This window comes from Phalacrocorax carbo, chromosome 2, assembly GCF_963921805.1.
Source record: "Phalacrocorax carbo chromosome 2, bPhaCar2.1, whole genome shotgun sequence".
NCBI classification, from domain to species: domain Eukaryota; kingdom Metazoa; phylum Chordata; class Aves; order Suliformes; family Phalacrocoracidae; genus Phalacrocorax; species Phalacrocorax carbo.
Window position 1 is genome coordinate 152515471 of NC_087514.1, and position 20284 is coordinate 152535754.

Genomic DNA, 20284 nt, shown 5'->3' on the forward strand with positions numbered 1-20284 from the left:
TATGAAGCCTGAGAAAGCTATCTTAAAATAAACAAATGCAAAAACCTTTTCCATAAAGCTTTGACTCAACTGCAGAACTAGTGGAGTTTAGAGATGCCTTGATGTTGTGACAGTTAGTTGGTTATTAAACCTTAACAGTGTGTCATTCAAATGGCCTTGAGCAGAAATGTTACGCTGCTTAAGAGACGGTGTCATCTCATTCCAGCGCTATCGCTTTTTGTGTCTGTTAAGCTGCCTGATGCTGTATGAACACTCGTAGGCAGTCAAGTATTTTGTTTACTGGCAGGGCTACCACAGCCAGGCAAGAAGTCCAGCTCTGTTGCATGGCTCATCTACAGAGAAATAACCTTCACCTGACGGGAACAGCCCAGAAAGGGATGGGGTCAGGTGCTGGTCTCTCTGCCACGGGTATCATTCAGAGCCAGCATGATGTAGTACTCCACAGTATGGAGATCTACTTCCAACCCATGGAGGAGACTGGAGGTATTTGTCACAATGTAACCAAACTTCTGTGTCAAAGGCCGTTAATGGTCTGGGATGCATTGGTGTTCGCGACATTCACAGGACTATTTTGATAATATATTAGAGGGTTCCTGAGCTACTGAGCTCCTCTGAAAATCCTCAGAGCTGCCAGATTTCCATCAGTATCCATTACCTACAGTGCAAACTTTGTGTTCATTTACACTTCCTTAAAGTGACCAATAGTCCCACATCACATCAGCACTTTGTTCCCTATCCTCAACCCTCCCATCACCTTGTTAATGAGAAATGCAAACTATTTATCACCTCATAGCACACACTTCTCCATGGATGGGTTTTTTTCTCTCTGTCCAAACCAGGTCAGAGCTGGCTGCTGTCATGCAGCTCAGAGGCATCTCTGGATGTAAAGCCTTTTGTTTATGTAGGCTGTGCAAGCCATCTCCCTCAGGTGAAAACACACTTTTCAACAACTGTCCACATACAGGTGCACTTTTCACTGCTGTGGTTTGTAACCAACAGCTTACAGATGCAGAAGACTGAAAAGACATTGATGAATGTATCTGAGTATCTTCCTGCATACATATTATAAACTACTTTTGCATTTTTTTGTGTCATTGCTATTTAATGATACATCTGGATCTGTTTTGAGAGGGCGTCTTAACAAAGTCCATCATTTTAGACTAATATGTTAAAGTAATACACACTCCTTAAGAGAGAGGGTTATGGCTCCTTAACACTGAATGACTGTGAGCTGCTGAAATGGATGAGATCATCGCTCTATCCTTTCCAAGTGTTGTGATCTTGAAAGGCTGGACTACATGATGGGAAAAAAAACATTATAATTCAGAAATACTCTGGGCCAATTTTTTTTTGAAGTGCATATCTAAAATAAAACATTTGGTCACCTATGTATTTAACAACAGAGCAGCTTCTACAAAAGCTACAATAAGCTTCAGAATGAATATTAATACATTAAGTTGAATTAGTCACTTTGAGCTCATTTGCATGATTCATAGAAGGGGAGTAAACAGAGACATCCCATTTGTTTGAATAAGAGAAAAAGAAAAGGTCAGTGTTCTGACCCACAATTTAGGAAATTATTCCATTCCTAAGGTAATCAGCCTGTCATCCAAATAATTCCCTCCTCACTCATTACAACAAACTATAATAAAAGCCAAGTTGCCTGTCTGAAGTTGCTATGGCATTTAGATATACAAAAATTTGGCCCATGACCTTCAGTAGTTAAGTTCCCAAGTCTTCAAGAGTGCAAGTTTTTCTCATACACAGTTTTCCCAAGAATGCTGCTCAAATCTCTCATTTGGAGACTAAACAGCAGTTCATATGCATAATGGAAAGTACCTCCTACAGCCAGCCCCCTTTCACCCCAAAACTGCTATACTATGACTGTGATGAGCTATCACATTATCTTCACCACACCAAATCGAAAACATCTGGCCATAAAAAAAAATGGTTATTTTATTTATTCAATTTCAGAGAAGGTTAGAGGTTTTCTAACATGGGAAAAGAGAGGCTTATATCCTGATACAGTATGTTAAGCAGTGTTAGGTGATCTGGGGATACATTTACCTTGTTCCAAAAACACCACAGGTTCAAATTGGTGAGTTTAAGATGGACAAGGACACAAAGACCCAATAAAAGTAAAAAAGTATTCTATAGTCATCACAGTAGGCAACCAAAGATGTCATATGCATTATGATGTTACCTAGGTTCTTCTCAGTGACTTAGTACTCACAGATTCTGATCTTCAGCTGCTTCGACCTCAGTCTCATGTGCATCGTAATGCTAAGTAATGATAACCCATCACCTACATCCACTTTGGGGGGAAGCTGAGAGAGATTCTACTGCTTTCATCATACAGATCCTACTTTTGGGGGAATGCAAGCAAATTCTTCACTGTCTTTATTGTGGAATTTTAAACAAAAATACGATAAAATATTTGTCCCATATTTAAAGGATCCTATTTTAGGATAGGCAATTGGTTATAGAGCAACACTGATTCATTCAATTATGTTAAGCAAGAAAAGCATGTGGATTTACATAATTGTATCACATCGCTAGATCAAATTGAACAGGATTTAAATGATCAATTAGGACATATATCTCGAGACAGAACTGTCTTGGGTAATATGAGTGGCAAAGGAGTACTATTGTCAAGCATCCTATTATGCATATCTCTCCTTTTTTACTTAGAAAATACATAGCTTTTCCTCTTAAGGAAAAGAACTAATCACAGTAATATTGCTTCAGAGAAAATACCATTTACAAGGTTACATGTGGTCTCTAAATTATTCATTGTTAGCATGCATTTTATTCTGGGTTTCCTAGAAAATTTTAGAATAATTGTTATTGCCTTTGAGGTAAAAAAAATTCCAAGTAGTAACTCAAAGAGTCGAGGGTCTAAACATAGACCAAATAATGCTCTACGTACACAGGGCAGATGGCTGAAGGCATTTTAAAAATGAAATAAACATCGATGAACTAAAAATGTGGATAACAGAAAGGGCAGAAGTCTGGAGGCAGAGGACCCTGTGTTCCTATTGCTTTGCTCCCGACCAGCCCAGGGACAGTGGGAGTTAGGGAACCTATCCAGATATGATGAACTCTGTACGCTTACCCATGGCTGCTCAAAACTGTAAGTACGTCTCCGGTCTTCCACGTCCTCATCTTGCTTTGCTTGCTGAAACTCTTGTCTCAGGCGCTGTATCCGGTCATGGTTGTTAGGGGTTGATCTGTTGCTAAAAGAGGGAGGGTGGACATGATCAATATACTTAGGAACTGCAATCTGTGACTGTAATTTCTTAGCAAGGGACTGCTACTACAGTGCAGGAGCACAGACTTAAAAATAATTTCCAAGCATTTAGTACAAAGATCTTAAGTTTTTTAAACATGATTAATGCTGTTTGGCTTATAAAGAAACTTCAGATGCTGTAAGGATAAGACGAATGAGGCTATTCCTAAAAATCATCAAAAGTTGCTGGCATCTTTTCAGTCTACGTTACTCCTAGAAATGAAGAGGAATACATGGGCTGGTGTCAGACTTAACATAAAGGGAAATTAAGACAAAAGTCCTCATGATCTCTGCTACTGAATAAACATGAATGATCAATAAACTGCAGTACTCTCAGATTTTTATTCACATCAAATTCATTACAAAGTCTGAAGGCCCTACCTATATAAAATTTGATTATTTTCCCCAGTCAATAAGAGCCTGTCATCTCTTAGTCCTGTTTTTAACAAGTCTTTTAAACTGATCAGTCTGAGAGCATTAAAAGGCTTGGGGGCCAGTATAAAGCAATCCATTTGACAGTGCCGTACGCAGGAATGTATTCGGGTAGCAGACCAGTGCTGGCTGATGCCCTGCGGATGCTGGTGGGCTGGGGAGGGTTCAGCCCTGGAGGTACCGGTACATAACATCACACCCAGAACCCTGAATTCTTCAAACCATCAAATTTTCCACAACACCTATTCCAGGTGATCCCGTCTCCATAGCACAGGTTTCTGTGAAACCATCATCAAATATGCACAGGAATGGCTTATTTCACGGGGCAGAGTGGAAGTGGATATTTATTAATCTTGTTGCTGTTTTTCCAGCTGTGCTGCTCACACCTGACCCTTACAACCCCCACCATATTTCAAACATATTAATGTGGAAATCACAGGAAGCCTGACAAACAAATATGTGATATCAAGACTAACCAGAAGCATTTTAATCTCTTATTATGGCCTTCTTAAGCCCTGCATTTCATTGTTTATTTCGAAAGAGCTGATGAGTAATGGTCAGCTACTACTTTGTTTCAAAAGAGAAATCTGCAGGGAGACAACGGAAAACAATTCCATAGATTTCTGTTCTTGGGCACAGGTTACAATAAGACACAGTGAATTTATATCCCATGTCTTCTCTTGTATGAAAAGAGATGATTCTGGAGTCCATTTGTGACTCTTTTCCTTGTCTTTTGGGACCGGTAGGTGCAGTAGATTGGAGGCTGTAGGTGTTTGAGACATTACTTCCCACTCTTTTCAGTGCCAGTAAATGGAGCTTGGTTGGCCAAACAGAAAAATTAGCATGGTTCTAGCAAAAGCTAATTTTTTAAGAGGTTTGGGGTTTTTCTTCTTTTCTTTGAAACCAAAGACAATGAAAAGGAAGGAATTTAGGGAAGTGCTTCCTTTCTTTCTTTCTTTCTTTCTTTTCTTTTTTTTTTTTTTTTTGCAAATGGGAGCTTTAAGAAATGCTTTATTTATAGGGTACATCAATTTCTACATGCATATTGCCATTTTTAAAAATACAGTTAAAGAAAGCTTTATTTAGAACATGTGGAAATGAAACACTGTGGATTTTCAAAACTTACACTTCATTGTAGGTGTGTTGCTAATTCTATTTCCTTAATTCAACTTAATTTTGCGGAACAGCTTACCTGAATTTGCAGTTTAATGCCAGGTAAATTTAATATTTATTGTAAAATTCTACCCTGCTTTACTATACAACCACTTGCTTTTTTCCCATGCATTGCTCTATACCACACATTTTAAATGTAATCATCACAATCCAGTACAAGACATACAAAGTACATTTAAATGTTTTGTTGATTTTTAATACTGGTATTGTTAACCTAACAAACAAGGAGTCCAATACTTTCTACAGAGACAGTGCTTTCTGTAAGATAAATTGCACTTAAATGTAGCAAAATACTTTAAGCATTAGTATTTCAGGTATAAGAATATATGTTTCAAAGAGAAATGCCATTGAACTTTGGTGCAAAATTACTAGGAAAAGACTGTATGTAGACACCTTGAAGTACTCAAGATGATGGGTAACTAATCAGCCTTCCTTAGTAAGGTTGTTTCAAACTGTAAGGAATCACAGGGCAAAAGTGACACTGAAGCAATTATCCAATGGCAAAGAAAAACCCAGGAGGTAAACCCCAAAAGCTACTAGAAGGGTTATTAGAGACCTGAAGACTCTTCTCAGACAAATCAGACACATTTTCTGATTGTTATTCATTAAAACAACTGAATCAACAGAGGAACGGCAAGTAAATGCATAGTGTCCATGCCATGAAGACAAATGCCTATCTCTTCCCAAACAGCAAACGCATGAATTTGACATCCTTTATGCTGCAGAGATAGAACAACAATAGATAAGGAGGATCCTGGGATTTATGATTAACTTGTCTCCAGACCTAAGAAGGGTCTATTCTAATGACAAAACCAAACCAAACCAAACCAAACCACAAACTGATTTCAGGAATGTTATTCAAGGTTATTAAGAGGTTTGATAATGGCAGAGAAGATAGATCTTTTAACAGTATTTCTATTTTATCTGAAATGCAAGGGACATGGTCCAAATTTGGAAAATTGCAAAAGAACTGCATTATAAAAAAGGACTGTTTCACAGAAAAGAAAGAGCTAAATTAAAAGACAAAACCACTTCCATATCTACTGAAACTTCTTTCTGCTCAAAAAGTCTGTGAGACACAGCAAGTGAGATCAAGTCAGTGGTTTAATAATAAAACGCAAACATTTTTATTTACAAGAGGAAAAGGGAAAAGGCAGGCAGCTAAGGAGGGGCTAAAACACTTTTAAGAAAAGATTATTTGAGGGCTTAAACTATATCTCATATTGTCTTCCTTTCATTTCTATTTTCTTCTCAACCACGTTCTGATTCTCTAGGTTAAATTATTCAGCTGCCCTAACTTTTGCACCAGCAAAGGCTTGCACATCTCCATCCTGGCCTGCCATGCCATCTCCCACTTCTTTTCATGCTTCTCTTCATCGAGTTAATTTTATCACCAGTGCTTTTTTGCTAAGGTTTTTATGTCTCCCACTGCCCTCAGGGAACACTAGGTACACCCACTTGATATCTTATTCAATCCCCAGCCAACAATTACTACTTCCAGAAGGAGGAAAATGCAAAAATCTTAATCACAATAAAAAACTGTCACAAATAAAATTTTGGAGTGCAAACCTAAAAGTGCAAGCCTAACTTTATTCCTTCTCAGGTCCTGAGATGTTCTATCTACAACTCTTTATGTAAGTCACACAATTATCCCTTGGGACAGATCTAAACAAATTATATCCAGCATGAAGAGTCCTTAGCCAGTCTAGAGCAAAATTAATTTTGACTTATTGGATGAATTCATCCAGGAGAGGTAGGGTCGTATCAACAGACTACTAGGAGGCAGGGCTGCAGGTGTTCCTGCTGCTTAAATTCCCTCTGACTTTTGCAGATGTATGGCGCAAGTCCTCAAAAGTTTAATTAAATGCACCATGTTTTGTTTGAGTTTTTCATTCAAATGAACTGAAAATCTGAAGGCAAATTCACCTCAAAGAATTCAGGACTACTAACAGGAATGAGGGATTTTAACTTGAAATCCATCCAAAGTTTATTGAAGATTTGACCTATGCTAGTTTTAAAACCTTTTAGCAAAACTGGGATTACAACTGTCTACAGTAACCTACCGCATGCCCAGACAGCTTTTCCCTATACCTACTTAATAACAGGATGGCTGTGAACTTACAGAAGACAATTAGCACCTCCTAGCATCAGATGCAAGCGATGTTCTTCTTTCAAAATGCTCTCATTATTACATGTTCTTAAAAGAAGTAAAAATCAAGGAATGGCTGTTAGGGCCAAAGTTGACTTGGGTTGCAAAGTGGCTGGGCTTCCTTGTATCACATCTCTACTTGGCACCCCATTGCCTTCCATCTCCAGATGGCACATTTCACAATCAGCTATTTTGTGAGCGCTGCTTTAAAACACACACCCGCCAGCACAGACTAAAAATGCAACTGTAAGCAAGGCTTAGATAGGCCAGAGCTGTCACATACTTCCAGAAACAAGCAGCCGCAGCAATGACCATCAGAGTCTCAGATCATTAAGCAATGTCCCAGTGTGATGTCATGCACTGATGTACAGAGTTGTAATCCTTTCAAAACAGGCAGATTTTCAGTGTGATAAAGTAGATACAAACATGCTACTGAACAAGGATGACTAAAGCTTTGGAAAAAAATTTATTGGCCTGAAAAAGCATGGAAAAGGGTCTTAACAACAACACCAGACAGCTGCAACATGACTGGAATAACCAAAAGGTTGGTAAACAAACAGTGTTCTTTATACCTTGAAATCTTTTAACACAGATTTGAGCTGCCAGGGACTTGCTGGTCTGACTGGCTGCTTAGATCTCTGGATAGCAGTTATAAAATACAGATGGGTTCTTATTTACTTCAAGCTGGCAAATAAGTATCACCTATTTGTATAAAATAAATTCATTTCCATTTGGACAGATTACTCACATCATATTAAAAATCAATAGTTGAATCTGAATCTACCTGGTCTACAGGTAAAGAGGAGGAGAAGAAGAGTTTACTTCTATCCCACTGAGGATTAATGATGCCCTTGCTCCAGTGGCCATGCCATAGTTGGCAGCATACATCCTTGCTGAAGTTCAGAACTAGCTGACTGACAACAAAATTGGCTTCTTGGTTTGAGCAGGATGAAAACAGCTCAACAGAAAGCAGATGGTGATAATCTGATATAAAACTTCTGCTACATTTACTGAAACTCAAGCACCCTCTCACCACAGTTCTTAGTCCAAGCAGATGGATTTGTCTGTTTAGGATGGCCCTTGAGGATGGATAAGCAGAAACTATCATGTTGCAAAATGTCATGGATGTAAAATAAAATGAATGCATGTCCTTTACCAAGCTCAAAGTTAGCACCATACTCCATTGCACACTCTGCTCATCAGTTCATTATAAACAAATCTGTTAATCGTCAGTGACACAGATGACCGTGCCACACACCGCAGGGTTGATGAGGGCTGAGCAGTGGCAGAGTTTGCACCACCTCCTTCCTGCCACCAGCTTGCCAGTGCAGGTTTATCTTTTCCTATTATGTCGTTCTATGTTTTATTTTTTGACATCTGAGTACCAGTCCTCAAGCTTACATCAGTGTAACCATTTGGCTGGTCCTCTCCTTCCAATGTGCCCTACATACGGTCCTTCTCTGAGACACCAGGGAATAGATTTTCCACAAACACATGGATAAAAACACAAACACATACAGATATGGTATACAAACAGGAACAACCACGGCCGGCGGTATAAAGAGCTGTTGCATGATTACAGAATTGCTATAGTCTGTCTGAGAAAAAAAATCAGCTGAGCAAGAGATCAAATTTGTTAGACTACAAATGTACTTGTAACACAGTGCAGTTATAATGTGGAAGGAGATATAGAAAGATTCATTCTACACTACTTTTTTTTTTCTTAAGAGTCGAAGAGTTTATTGGGAATAAGGCATTAAAAGGTGGGGGAGATGTGTAAAAGAACCAAAAATGTATCAATTACCAAACTGCAAATAAAAATAGCTTCTCTGCACAAGCTTCATTAAGTTTTATCAGCTAGTATCTTGGGGTTTTACACTCTAACCACAGGTCATAAATTCACAGTAAATCCCCCATATGTTCACCAAACACCTGAATTCAATTTCTCTTCTAGTTGTAAGAAACGGAATGTGCTGCTCAAATTAATTATGCATGCAGTTAGTTTCTAACGAGGGCAGCTTCTTGCATGCTGAAGGGTATACATCCTATCTGAATTTTTTCCCCCAAAATCTCTTTCAATCTTGGCTTATTTCTACTGTTCACAAGGTTATAAAAATCCTTCTCTCCTGCCATTTCATATTTGCTAAGTTAATGCAGAGCATTATATATCCTTTAAAGTCTGCAGTTTTTAAAGGCAGCTAAATTCAGGGATTGGCTTAATGTGACAGGCAAGAACTAACATGTTACCTGTGCACATACTTACACGCTTCAGCATATTAATTCCATCAAAACAAGATTTTAGAACCTAGGATTTATGTCAATATGTATGCATGTGAAATCAGCTCATCAGGAAGTTTTCTGTCATTTCCAGTTTACCGTCACGGTGGTAATTATTAACTCAAATACTGCAAAGTAGTTACACAAGTCCCCGAACACACTTGCTTTCTTCAGTGAAAGAAATTAATTCCCAAATTTTGACATGGTCGTTTGTTGATTGTTTCACACCAGTTTCAACAGATTAAATAATTAAAAATCAAAATCATACATCTCTATTCTTTGGGTTAAAAAGGTAGTCTCAAATGCTGTTAATTCAGCACTTGCTTCTGATGTGATGGCCATAAACAATGTGGAGGGCTGGAGCTGATAGGGAGGTCACTTCACCACAACAGTCTCTTCAAACTCTCCAGACTAGATTTCACTTCGAGTCCCTCCTCTGTGGCCCTTCTATAGCAAGGCCATCATTTTACAACCAGTGAAATCTGAAGAATGCACCCAAGACCCTTTTTATTGCCACCATCACTCTTCCTTATTAGCCTGTCAGAGCCTGCACACCGGAGACAGAAATCCAGTCTTACTTTTGAGGGGAATTCTTCTACTAAAAAAACCAACAAAAGCAGAGATTTTAGGAGCTTGCTATAAACATCTGAAAACAGATACTCTGCTACTGGGTTATCACACAGTCTAAGCCTTACTTTGGAGCTGTTAGATTTTGTAGAAATACGCCAAGCCAATTTTCAGCCACACACAACTTGTTAAAGCCATTGTCATAGGGTATTGCATTTTCTGAGTTAAAAAAAAAAAAAGAAAAACAGAGAACACCACATGTAACCTAAAAGAAAATACATTTAACTGTGATTTTCTTATGAAGGTGTTAAAAAAATGGCAGAAATACACATACAGAGATTTAATAACTCATAGGAAAAGAAAACAAAATGAAAATACTTGTGATCAAGCAAAGGAGAAATTTGCATTTTTTAATTCTAAATGAAATACAAAATTGCTTCAAAGGCAGGCAGGGATAAGTGGGCTCTGACCTTCTAAGTATCTTGCTATCCTAACTGGAACAGACAATTATGGCTCCAGTGCTGTTAGGTCTGATGAACATCCACAATTAGGCATCACAGGCTATTTTGTGTCAACGTGCGGAGGATTGCCTGGCACAGTAATACAAAGACATTTAACAAAGACCACAGAGAAGAAATCCTCTCCTGGACCTAGCTGGCCATTTCTGTGCCAGCAGAAGGGATCATCAGAGAGATCCCTAGTGGGCTTCAGGCCATGTCAGCCTTCATCTCTGTTTAAGCTAATCCAGCTGCTTTGCTGGAAGCTATTTAGGGAGAGTTCCCTCTGATCTCTCTGGATGAGATGTGGGGGCAGAAATCTTCAGCAGAGGGGCAGCAACAAGCAGCTAGGGAGCAGTCACTTCTTAAAGCATGGCAGCTATTTGCAAAAAGGAGCATCTGTCCACGGCCAGCACCACCTGTGTAGTGTGAATCTTGTTAGGTAAGTATAACCCACCTCACTCTAGCACACCTTACATGACTCTGCTACTGCCATGAGGTGACACTATATTTTAGAGCAGAAAATCTGCTTCAAAGCCCAACTCTAGCCAACACTAGAGTGGAGAAAAAGCTGATGTCTTTTCATGGGAGAAGTCTAGAGACATAAAAAAGAAGAAGAAAAAAAAAAAGATCCTGATTGTACCACTTGATTTGAAGGGTTCCTCAAGAGTGAGTGAGTAATATTTTATTCAAATAATGCATCATTACACTGTGTATGTAAATGGTGAAATTTAGCTCTGTTTCAATGCAAAAAGACCTTCTTTAAAAGGTATTTACATCAATGCATTAAGCAAGACCTAAGTTATACTGGAAATCAAAAATATTTTATGTTGTTTTATTTCTTTTTAACCACAGAAAATGCTTAGGAACTAGGTAACACGGTGTTGCACTTAGCAAAACACAACAGAATGTTTTTTTGACTCTTGTGAACACTTGCCCTTACTAAATATGACACTTTAATTTAAAGTATGAATAAAACTACAGTATCAAGCAGTACACCACTAGACAAACAGTGATGTATAGACAAAGACATATCTTTAAAATGCCTGAACATTTAAAAAGTTAAGACATTATGCAAAGTTCACATGGCTCCCACAGTCCTTACCAGTCGCTAACATAATTAGAGTATAACTATTTCTGTTCTTTGACAGAGGGGCTATTGCACTATAAATCTCCAAACAATATTTTGATTGATTTTATGTTATATCTTACTTTAACTGTAGGCTAATTTCCAAGTGCAAAATGAGAAGTTGTCCATTAAAAACAAACAAACAAACAAGACTGGCCTAAGGATACCAAGGCTAGGTCAAAGCTTCACACGGTTTCTGAAATCTGAAACTTAGGGATACTCCCTCTACTAGGATCACCAGTAGTAGATCAGAAATCCCATATACAACACAGAAATGTGGAATTATTGTTTTATTTTTGGCTCTAAATAATCTGCAACCCCTAAAGAAAACTTTAAATCTGAGCTTTCTGTTAAGCATTTCGTCACTTAGTGCCTGTGCATGCAGTTTCCCATATGACTCAACCAAGGAAAAACAAAAGTCAAAGCTAAGATTGATAACTTGAGTTGGTGCCTACATTCACATGGCTGTTGCCTTCTTATGAAGTTGATCACTAAGATTTATACCGATTAGCACAAAAACTAATTAAGATTTTTAATTACATATTATTTGCATATGGAGATTAAGAAAATCTCAGTATGATATTTTGCAAAATAATTGATTTCTGGATAAATCCTTTCAGCATTTTATAGTAAAGATTAAGATTTTAATAAATAGATATTTTAATCATGCTTTACCACCACACTGTCTTGATTAACTTTAAGACTAGAAATTTCCATAAAACTACAGATACATTAAAAAAAAAAAAAATCAATTCCAGGCAAGGACAGACAAGACCAGCACTTACCTTTTATCCAAAAATTCAGTTGGTTATTTAGTGAGTCAGCTGGAACTCAACTTCTACTACTCAGGATATTTTCAAATTATTTCACTTATTTTTCCTCTTGGGAATGCTGAAAATGTCTTTTCCTCAGGAATTCTTTTTCAGATGTACTGAGCAGGATGCTCAGTAATTGCTGAGGGTCTTGCTATGTTTTGAAGCACTGAATTAGAAATACTGAATTCCAATATTTATTATTGTAGGACTGCTTAGTCTCAACCCAAGTGCAGATTTCAGATACCCAAAAGTGTGTATGTCTCTTGCTGCAGAAGCAATACAACGTTTACTTGTAACAACACTTCAGTGGTTTACCAAGACAATTAGCCTAACAAAGGCTAATTTACCACAAGAAGGTAAGGCGGGATTTTTCTCAACAATTTTAATAATCTAAAAGGCAGGCATGTAGTTAAAACTACCCATCTAGACCCTTTCTAAGGGAAATACAGAGAAATAAGTTACTCCAGAGGGCAATTCACAGGACCTGTTTTAGGATACAATTACTTACCCTCAAGAGCTCATTACTTTTCTTCATTGACAAAGAAGAGTACAGGGACAAGCTCAGGCTTAGATGACTAGCTTTAGACAACTATTTTAGGCAGATGAATCCCACTCTAGATGGCTAACTTGGGCTCAGGGTAGGTGAAAAATGAATTATCCTAAGAAAATCTAGTAGTAGGGATGCCTGATAGAAGGTGATGGTCAACAGGCAGTATAACCCAACAGTTTAATCCTTAGACAGAAGAATTAGAAGAAAATTGTCTAAGTCACTCAGCCTCTTTATGGTTGCGTTCACATATCCAAATGGACAATAGCCTTCTTTAAGAAGTGTTTTTTGAGGCCCTGTATGACGTCTATACAATGACCAGTTATCATTTACTTAATAATGTATATACTATACATATATCTAAAAATTATATATATATATAGTTTTAATGCTTCTTTACAGAGTACATGATTTGTAATTCTCTTTTATAGAAAAAAAAAACAAACCTAGAATTTTTAGTTTCTGAAACATACAGATGTGTATAGCCATGCCTGAGATAAGCCAAGGATTGCAACATAACAGCTTCTGTAGTTAAGATCTCTTTGGTATGGCTAATTTGCATCTCAACTTCCATGTTACTTCAGCAAATGCTATGCAAATGCTATAAGGTTTCCTTAACATAACTGCCATATGTTTTTTAGTAAACAGAAAGAAATGACATATGTGTAATAAATAATTGCAGTTAGTACGTCAGATTTATTTTGCATTATATTGGCATTACATTACAAAGTTACAACAGTATTATTTCATGTTGTTATTCTTGTAGTCTTAGGTTGATAATGTTTCATTTTGACACCATAATCGTGTCTCTGGGGATTTTGATGACAATGTGTTTTGACATCATGTTAAAATATATCCAAACTGATATCACTTTATTTTGTCATCATTACCTAGTTTCAGTTGGATTTCTAAGATACTGCCTTATTCTGACATCTTTAATTAGGAAGATTTCAGTCCAAGTGGCAAGCACTAAAAAAAAGTTTTGAAGATGTTAAGCATGGCTGTGTAGCATGCATTACTGCCGTTCAAACTTGTACTGGCCAGATATCACAAAATATGACAGATTAGTCACATGGTACAGATCCTCAGTCAGATCATAAAAACATGAAAATGCTTTTTCTTCTAGAGCATGATAATAAATTTAATAAATTGTACTGTAATTCTGTTTGAGGCACTTCAGGCAGGAGGCCCAGCAGCAAAAACGCTGCCGCAAACCAGAACCTTCTGCTGCCATTGGCGTGTCTGACGTACGCTCACTTCATGAGTCCCTGTATAGAAACCAGAAATTATTTCCTGAATGCTATTAAAAAAGTGAGATTTCTAATTCATAAGCTTCACTGAAATGGAAATTGCTACATATGTGATTCTAACTAAAGAACAGCTATGTCAGTTCCCATACAGAGTTCTAAAATGCAATGCTGGGCTTGAGCCTTAACTAGCACAAACCTGTCTAGACCCACTGAATCCAGCCAAGCTTTGAGAGTTTATGGGCATCTGAAGATCTGACCAAGAGTTTTGAAAAGGTTTTACAGGAAGAAATCATGAATAATTTCGAGCTCTAAGCTTCTTGTTACCAGTATGAAACTCAGGGATTGATTCTGAAACAATTTGCTATAGAAATGATCTTGTAAGTTATACACAGGCTACCAGAAAGATGCATGTCACACCAATTTGAACATGTCCACTTCCAGCGGTATCATTGTTTCTTTGTTATTTACTAGTTCTTCATTCTTTCTTTACACTGAACTGAAAAGCAACTCCAGGGGAATCAACACATTACACGTACTAAGAAGTATATTTATTCAGCACAGCATCCAAAGTTCTACTTACTAAAATGATTGCTGATAAAATCTCTAATTTAAAACATTAAGGCATAAGATTTCTCTGCCATTGAAATCTGATCAAAGAGATTAAATAATTTCTTCTCCCCCCCACCCAGCGTAATACTTAATAGAAATTGCTTGTATTATCTTATTTCAGAGAGCAGGCTAGAACTGAGACAATCCCTTGATCCCAGTTCATGAATAAAGCATTTAATGGACTGCACTTGTCAAAGGACACACTAAGCATTTGATCTATACAGTAAACAAATGCCTATGAAAAACAACCCCCAAATCAAAAATTTGCCATCATTACTCATTATTTAGCATATTTTCCCTTCCTTCCTCTCTTATTTCAGGATTAAGACTCTGAAGGCATTGCTGGGATGACAAAATCACATTGAGATGAAACCAGAATTTTTCAGCAACTGATGGCAGCAATTTATATTCCAGGGTAACAGCCAATAAGTCCATCTAATGTTCATACACAACTACTGTCCAGTAAAAGGTATTAATTGTTACAACACCAGAAAATGTATAATTATTAAACAAATTACAGAAGGCTAAGTTGTGCCCTGATATTCTAATGCTCTCCACCTTCTTTAAGTGTTTCCTTTGGGTATTTCCAGCAAAGAGAAACTCCTGTGAGCAGAAGAAAACGAAGCTACAGAACTGTGAGCCTGCATAACTATGAACTCAGCTGACCTGAAGAAATTGATACATACCTACAAAATGCTCTTTCATGCTCCCAAAAGACAAGATGAAATATTACAAGCAAGTAACTGCAGCTATTAACATAAGCAATACTGCAGAGCCAGTTCCATTTAATGCAAATTATAGACTTGTTTCTACTGGCATTGACCATTCTTCACTAGCCAAAAAAAACAAGTGGGCTGAACTGTCTGAGACACCTACATAGAAGACTATATGTATTTATTAAAAAAAGTATTAAAACAATTTTTTCTACCTCTTGAGTTTAAAAGCTTAGTGTATCTTCTTTAATTACCTTAAAAATAAGAATTACAATTAATTTCTTTTTAAATCTTTTTCAATACAATGAGCCTTATTAACGCAATGAGCTGTTAAGTGACAGACTAATGAAACATCAGCAGAAAACTGCACTGGTATTTATGATTAATCTCTGAAGTAAACTCATAGTGAAGCATTGTCTCTGTAATTCAAGTGTTATATTGTAACAGGTCACAATGTATTTTTTTGTCATGTGTGACTGCCATGGTCTTGTAAAGAAGGCAGCGGTGGAAGACATTGCACATGACTCTTGTAAACACTAGCCTTCTCCGAAAATGACTTCTCCCATACAAAAGTTAACAGAAACTCAGTGAGTATCTATGGGAATTTTCCAAATGAATTAAGGCAAGACACGGCTTCTAGAGAGCAGTTTATATTGCTATGCTGCTAACTCAGATAAAGTTCCATTCCCCTGAATTTTCCCATTTGAGCCGCACAGTAATTTGCTTTTCAGAGAAACCAAAACCAGGAATTAGAGGCTATGAAAGAAAAGAATTATAAATATCCTTAGGAAGCAGGACCCACAAAGATCTGATTTTGCTGCCCTTTTGCTATTTACTTTTTATTATTTTTGCCAGATTTCTGCATCATTAAGCACTACTCAAATAGCAGGACCCTATCTGCAGCAGACACTGCACAGACTGCCTACAACCAGCCCTTAACCAAAGCTTTTACAGTTTAATAACAGATTTACTCTTGCACAATGAAGCACACACACATTTGTGTAATTATCCTTTTCCCCACAACAAATGCAACAGTAGGTGGTTAGCTCAGCACCCACATCTCCACTACTGCAAAGGAAACTGAGCTATACAGGACTACATTGGAGATACCTAAACCCAGATGAATTATGTACCATAGCAGACTTCTAAAGTCAGAGCACCTGAATGAGAAAAATCACCTTACAAATTATACTTGGAGAAATTCTGTGTGATTTAGATATCGTACAAAATTATGGAGAGGGGCATGTCAAAGATGGTCACTAGGTTAGGTGCTAGCTAGCACACAAGATGGAGATGGTGTGTACACGCTGTTGTGGTTCAGCCTCAGCTGGCAACTAAACACCATGCAGCTGCTCGCTCACTCCCCCCCCACCTCTATGTTGAGGTCAAGTAGATGCTAAATATCCATCAGGATTGTAAAAAGGAGAACCCTGCAAGAGCCCCTTCAGCTCCCCCCCCGCCTTTGCAGTAGGAAATACTGACTCCAGCCACCCCTACAGACAATGGAAAGGTGAGCCAAGGAAGTCAGAGCAGTTGGGGACAGCCTTCATTTGCATCATTTTTACTGCCACTTTGAGTAAGAGACAACATAGAAACATGCACAACTCCCCAAAACCATTCTGGGGATTTTTTTTTAAACTAAACAGTATTATTTTAAGCCATTGGCACAAATAAAATAATAGTCTCATGACTCACAAAAGGCCTCCTCCTTTCATTCTCGCTGAACCCAAGACAACCAAAGACAGAGACACAAGTCTGGTTATCTGATTACATTTAAGCAACTATACTTCCCCTTGGTGTGCACAGGTAATTGCTTCTTTTGCAAGGGCTGTAAAAGCCTGCATTGAGAGAACAATACAACTCATTAGTTCATCGTACTTATTTAAAATAAACCAAATGGCATGTCTTATATTACAGCTATGGCTCTATTACTAGTGCCCAACTCAGGTCACATTTTTCCCAGCTCTATCACTCCTAGTAAATTACTTGCACTTGATGTAGAGCAGGCATAAAATCAGCAGAAAACAAAACTTTGGCCATTTTAATTTAAATTCTTATAATGGCAGGTCAAATTTATGTGAACTCTTTGGTGAATTGGTTCCTTTATTAGTATCCAGTTTAATTCAAATCAGTCTCTTCTACAGAAGATTAATTAAATATTAATCAAAAGTCCAGGGCAGCCTAAACTTCTGTTCCATTAACCTAAATGTAACTCCATAAGGAACCACAACGCTTTCCCCCCTCCCCCCCCCCCCTATTTTAAAGAAGGCTTTTAGGTTTTTTCCCGTTATGGTGCAACTCCTTGTAAATGCAGACATGCTATTTGTGGTGTATGTTTGAAGGTCATGATTCTTTTTCCTTTTCCAATTAAAGCTGCTCTTAATCACAATTAAGCTTTCAAGAAACAATTAACAGAAGTCAAAACTTTTCTCCATCAATATGTTTAAGAGGTGTACAGTGTGTACCCTCTATTACCACTGGTGTCACTGAACTAATTATGTGATGTTAAGGTTCACCTTCTCAGGTGTAAATTTTGGTTTGAGTTGACACTAAAAAGAAACATCAATTTATTAGGAGATAAAACTTGTTCCACAGTAATGGAACAGCTGTGTATATAAATTTATTGCAGCTTAATGTTCTCACACATAAAGCAATTAGAGCCTTCTGACAGACAGACTTGCTAAGTATAGTGTGGAGCATATAGTAACATGCAGTTACAGGCACAACATATTTAAGAGTGATCATATATATTCTGTACAGTAATATCCATTTCTCAAGCCTCTCCAACCCTAGACATGTTCTTAATTAACATAAATGTGTGTTTATAGTCATGTGAAATTTTCCTTCTCTGTGGAGGAACCTCTTCATGCCACATCATTTTACTCATAGACACCTCTTGTGTTAAATTTGGCTTCTCCTTCTGCAGGAATAGATACAGCCTAGTTCCTCTAGGTGGGCGCTTTTTTTTTTCCCACACAAAGGATAATGGAGGCAATAAAAAGTAAAACCATATACACAGTGTTTGGGATAAGCACTTTATTTCTAGAACCATAAAGTATGAACTGCGTTCATCTAGCGTTATTCCCTCTCATCACCTGCTCTCGGCTAACTTTAGTTGCCTTCAGATAGCTTCCAGGATATTTCTCCTTCCTTCCTTCCTATCTTTCCTATAGGACAATTCTATTTAACTTAAGCTAAGGACTGTGGTTTTGAGGATACTGATCAGCAAGACTAGCAATGGAAACTGAATATTATGGAGCAGTGGTGTTCCAGACTAATGGTATATTACACCTTTTCCAATCCTTGGAAAAGGATTGGAATGTTTCCAAAGCTTGGGAAACATTAGATCTTGAAACAAGGATATGTGGGTAATTTAGATGATAATTTTCCAGTTGATGGACTAAAGAGACTAAATGGAGTTTTCCAAAAGACAGTTCTGAAAAAAAACATTAGAATTTAATGATATGTGGAGGTACAAACATGTTATTTGCTTTTACTCTGGAAACTCCCAGAAGACTTCCTTTTCATTTGATAGCTCAAAGCTGTTCCACGCCCAGTTGTGTCACATTTACTCATGAACAAACATATATGTTATACAGTACCTGAAACTGTTCCTGCATTTTAACACATTTATACTATGTCTGCCTTTACATGTATACCTATCAGCTAACTGATGTGATGCTCACATCAGTAAATTGGAATTTCTCTAACAGTAACACTTGGGAAGAGTAATTTCTTAAATCTTTAGTCAGAGGACTAAATTAAATGACTGGGAGATTATTGCTGTAAAATAACTGCATGACTTTTTTTCCCTCAAAAAAGTCTAAGACAACTGCAGTGTGTTTCACTGTTGGTTGGAACTGAAGTGCTGGCTGCTGTGGAGAAGCTCTGCCCTGCACAGCTGAATGCTCCTGTCCCAACCTTCAAACCACAAAACATTCATGAAGTCACACGGCTATCCAAATCAACGAACTGAATGAAAAAAACTTTTTTTTTTTTTCTTTCTTTTCTATTACCTTCTTCTGCAGGATTTGCTTCCAGGAAGATCAGCTCCCTGATCCGTCTGTGAGCACTAGCACCAGCAGGGAGATGTGACATGAGGCAGAGGAAAAGGCAGTAGTCTGGCTTTTTCAATGGAAACTGATCCCTAAAACATCCTGCACCCACTGGACATCAATAGAAGCGATGTACTTAATCCTCTGGCAGCCTTAAGGTAGCTAGGGTTAAGGTAGAAGAGGAACCTAAGAAAATAACTCTGCAATGAACCTGTGTAAGCCCTCTTGGTCTTATGAGGGCGACAAGTCAGCTGTGAGATGTTCAGAGTTCATCTAAAATTGAAACACTGACAACAATTAAAACAGAAATTTATGAACAAGGAACATAGGCAGGCGTGTACTTTTTACACATGTTTTATATAGTTTAGAATGATGTGGTTATCCTTCTCTGCCAAAACAGCAGCATGAAACCCCCTCTAAAAAGAGGGAAACTGCACAGCAATACAGGTAACAACTGGAGCTTCGATGGTGCCATTACCATTAGGTCATCAGAAATGCATGGTAACTGAGGCCAAGACAACCAGCTTTTTCATTTCTCTGTCATTTCTGCTTTGGCTTTGAGACAAAACACAGGTCAGTGAATCTGAGCACAGAGCAGAATTCTTAATTCTGATAACTTTGGAAAAGCTATTCTTAACCTGTCTCTACCTCACCTTTAGAAATCACTATCAAAAATATCCAACAAGATTTACCTTCTTTAGATGGGTGCTCTAAAGACTAATGCTTCTGGAAGAAGTCTGAAGATAACAACTGCCAACAACTTAAAAATTCTCAGTTATGCC

The 20284-nt window shown here is 37.7% G+C and overlaps 1 protein-coding gene across 12 annotated transcripts in view; it reads right to left on the minus strand.

The window, feature by feature from the left end:
• The window catches only part of PARD3 (par-3 family cell polarity regulator), a 464314-nt gene that overhangs the window by 11341 nt on the left and 432689 nt on the right, over positions 1-20284 (minus strand). For all 12 annotated transcript variants that reach the window (XM_064444947.1, XM_064444949.1, XM_064444944.1 and 9 more), the window contains one exon: positions 3116-3236. In XM_064444947.1, coding sequence (XP_064301017.1) covers positions 3116-3236 — 121 coding nt within the window. The remainder of the gene's footprint in view (positions 1-3115; positions 3237-20284) is intronic.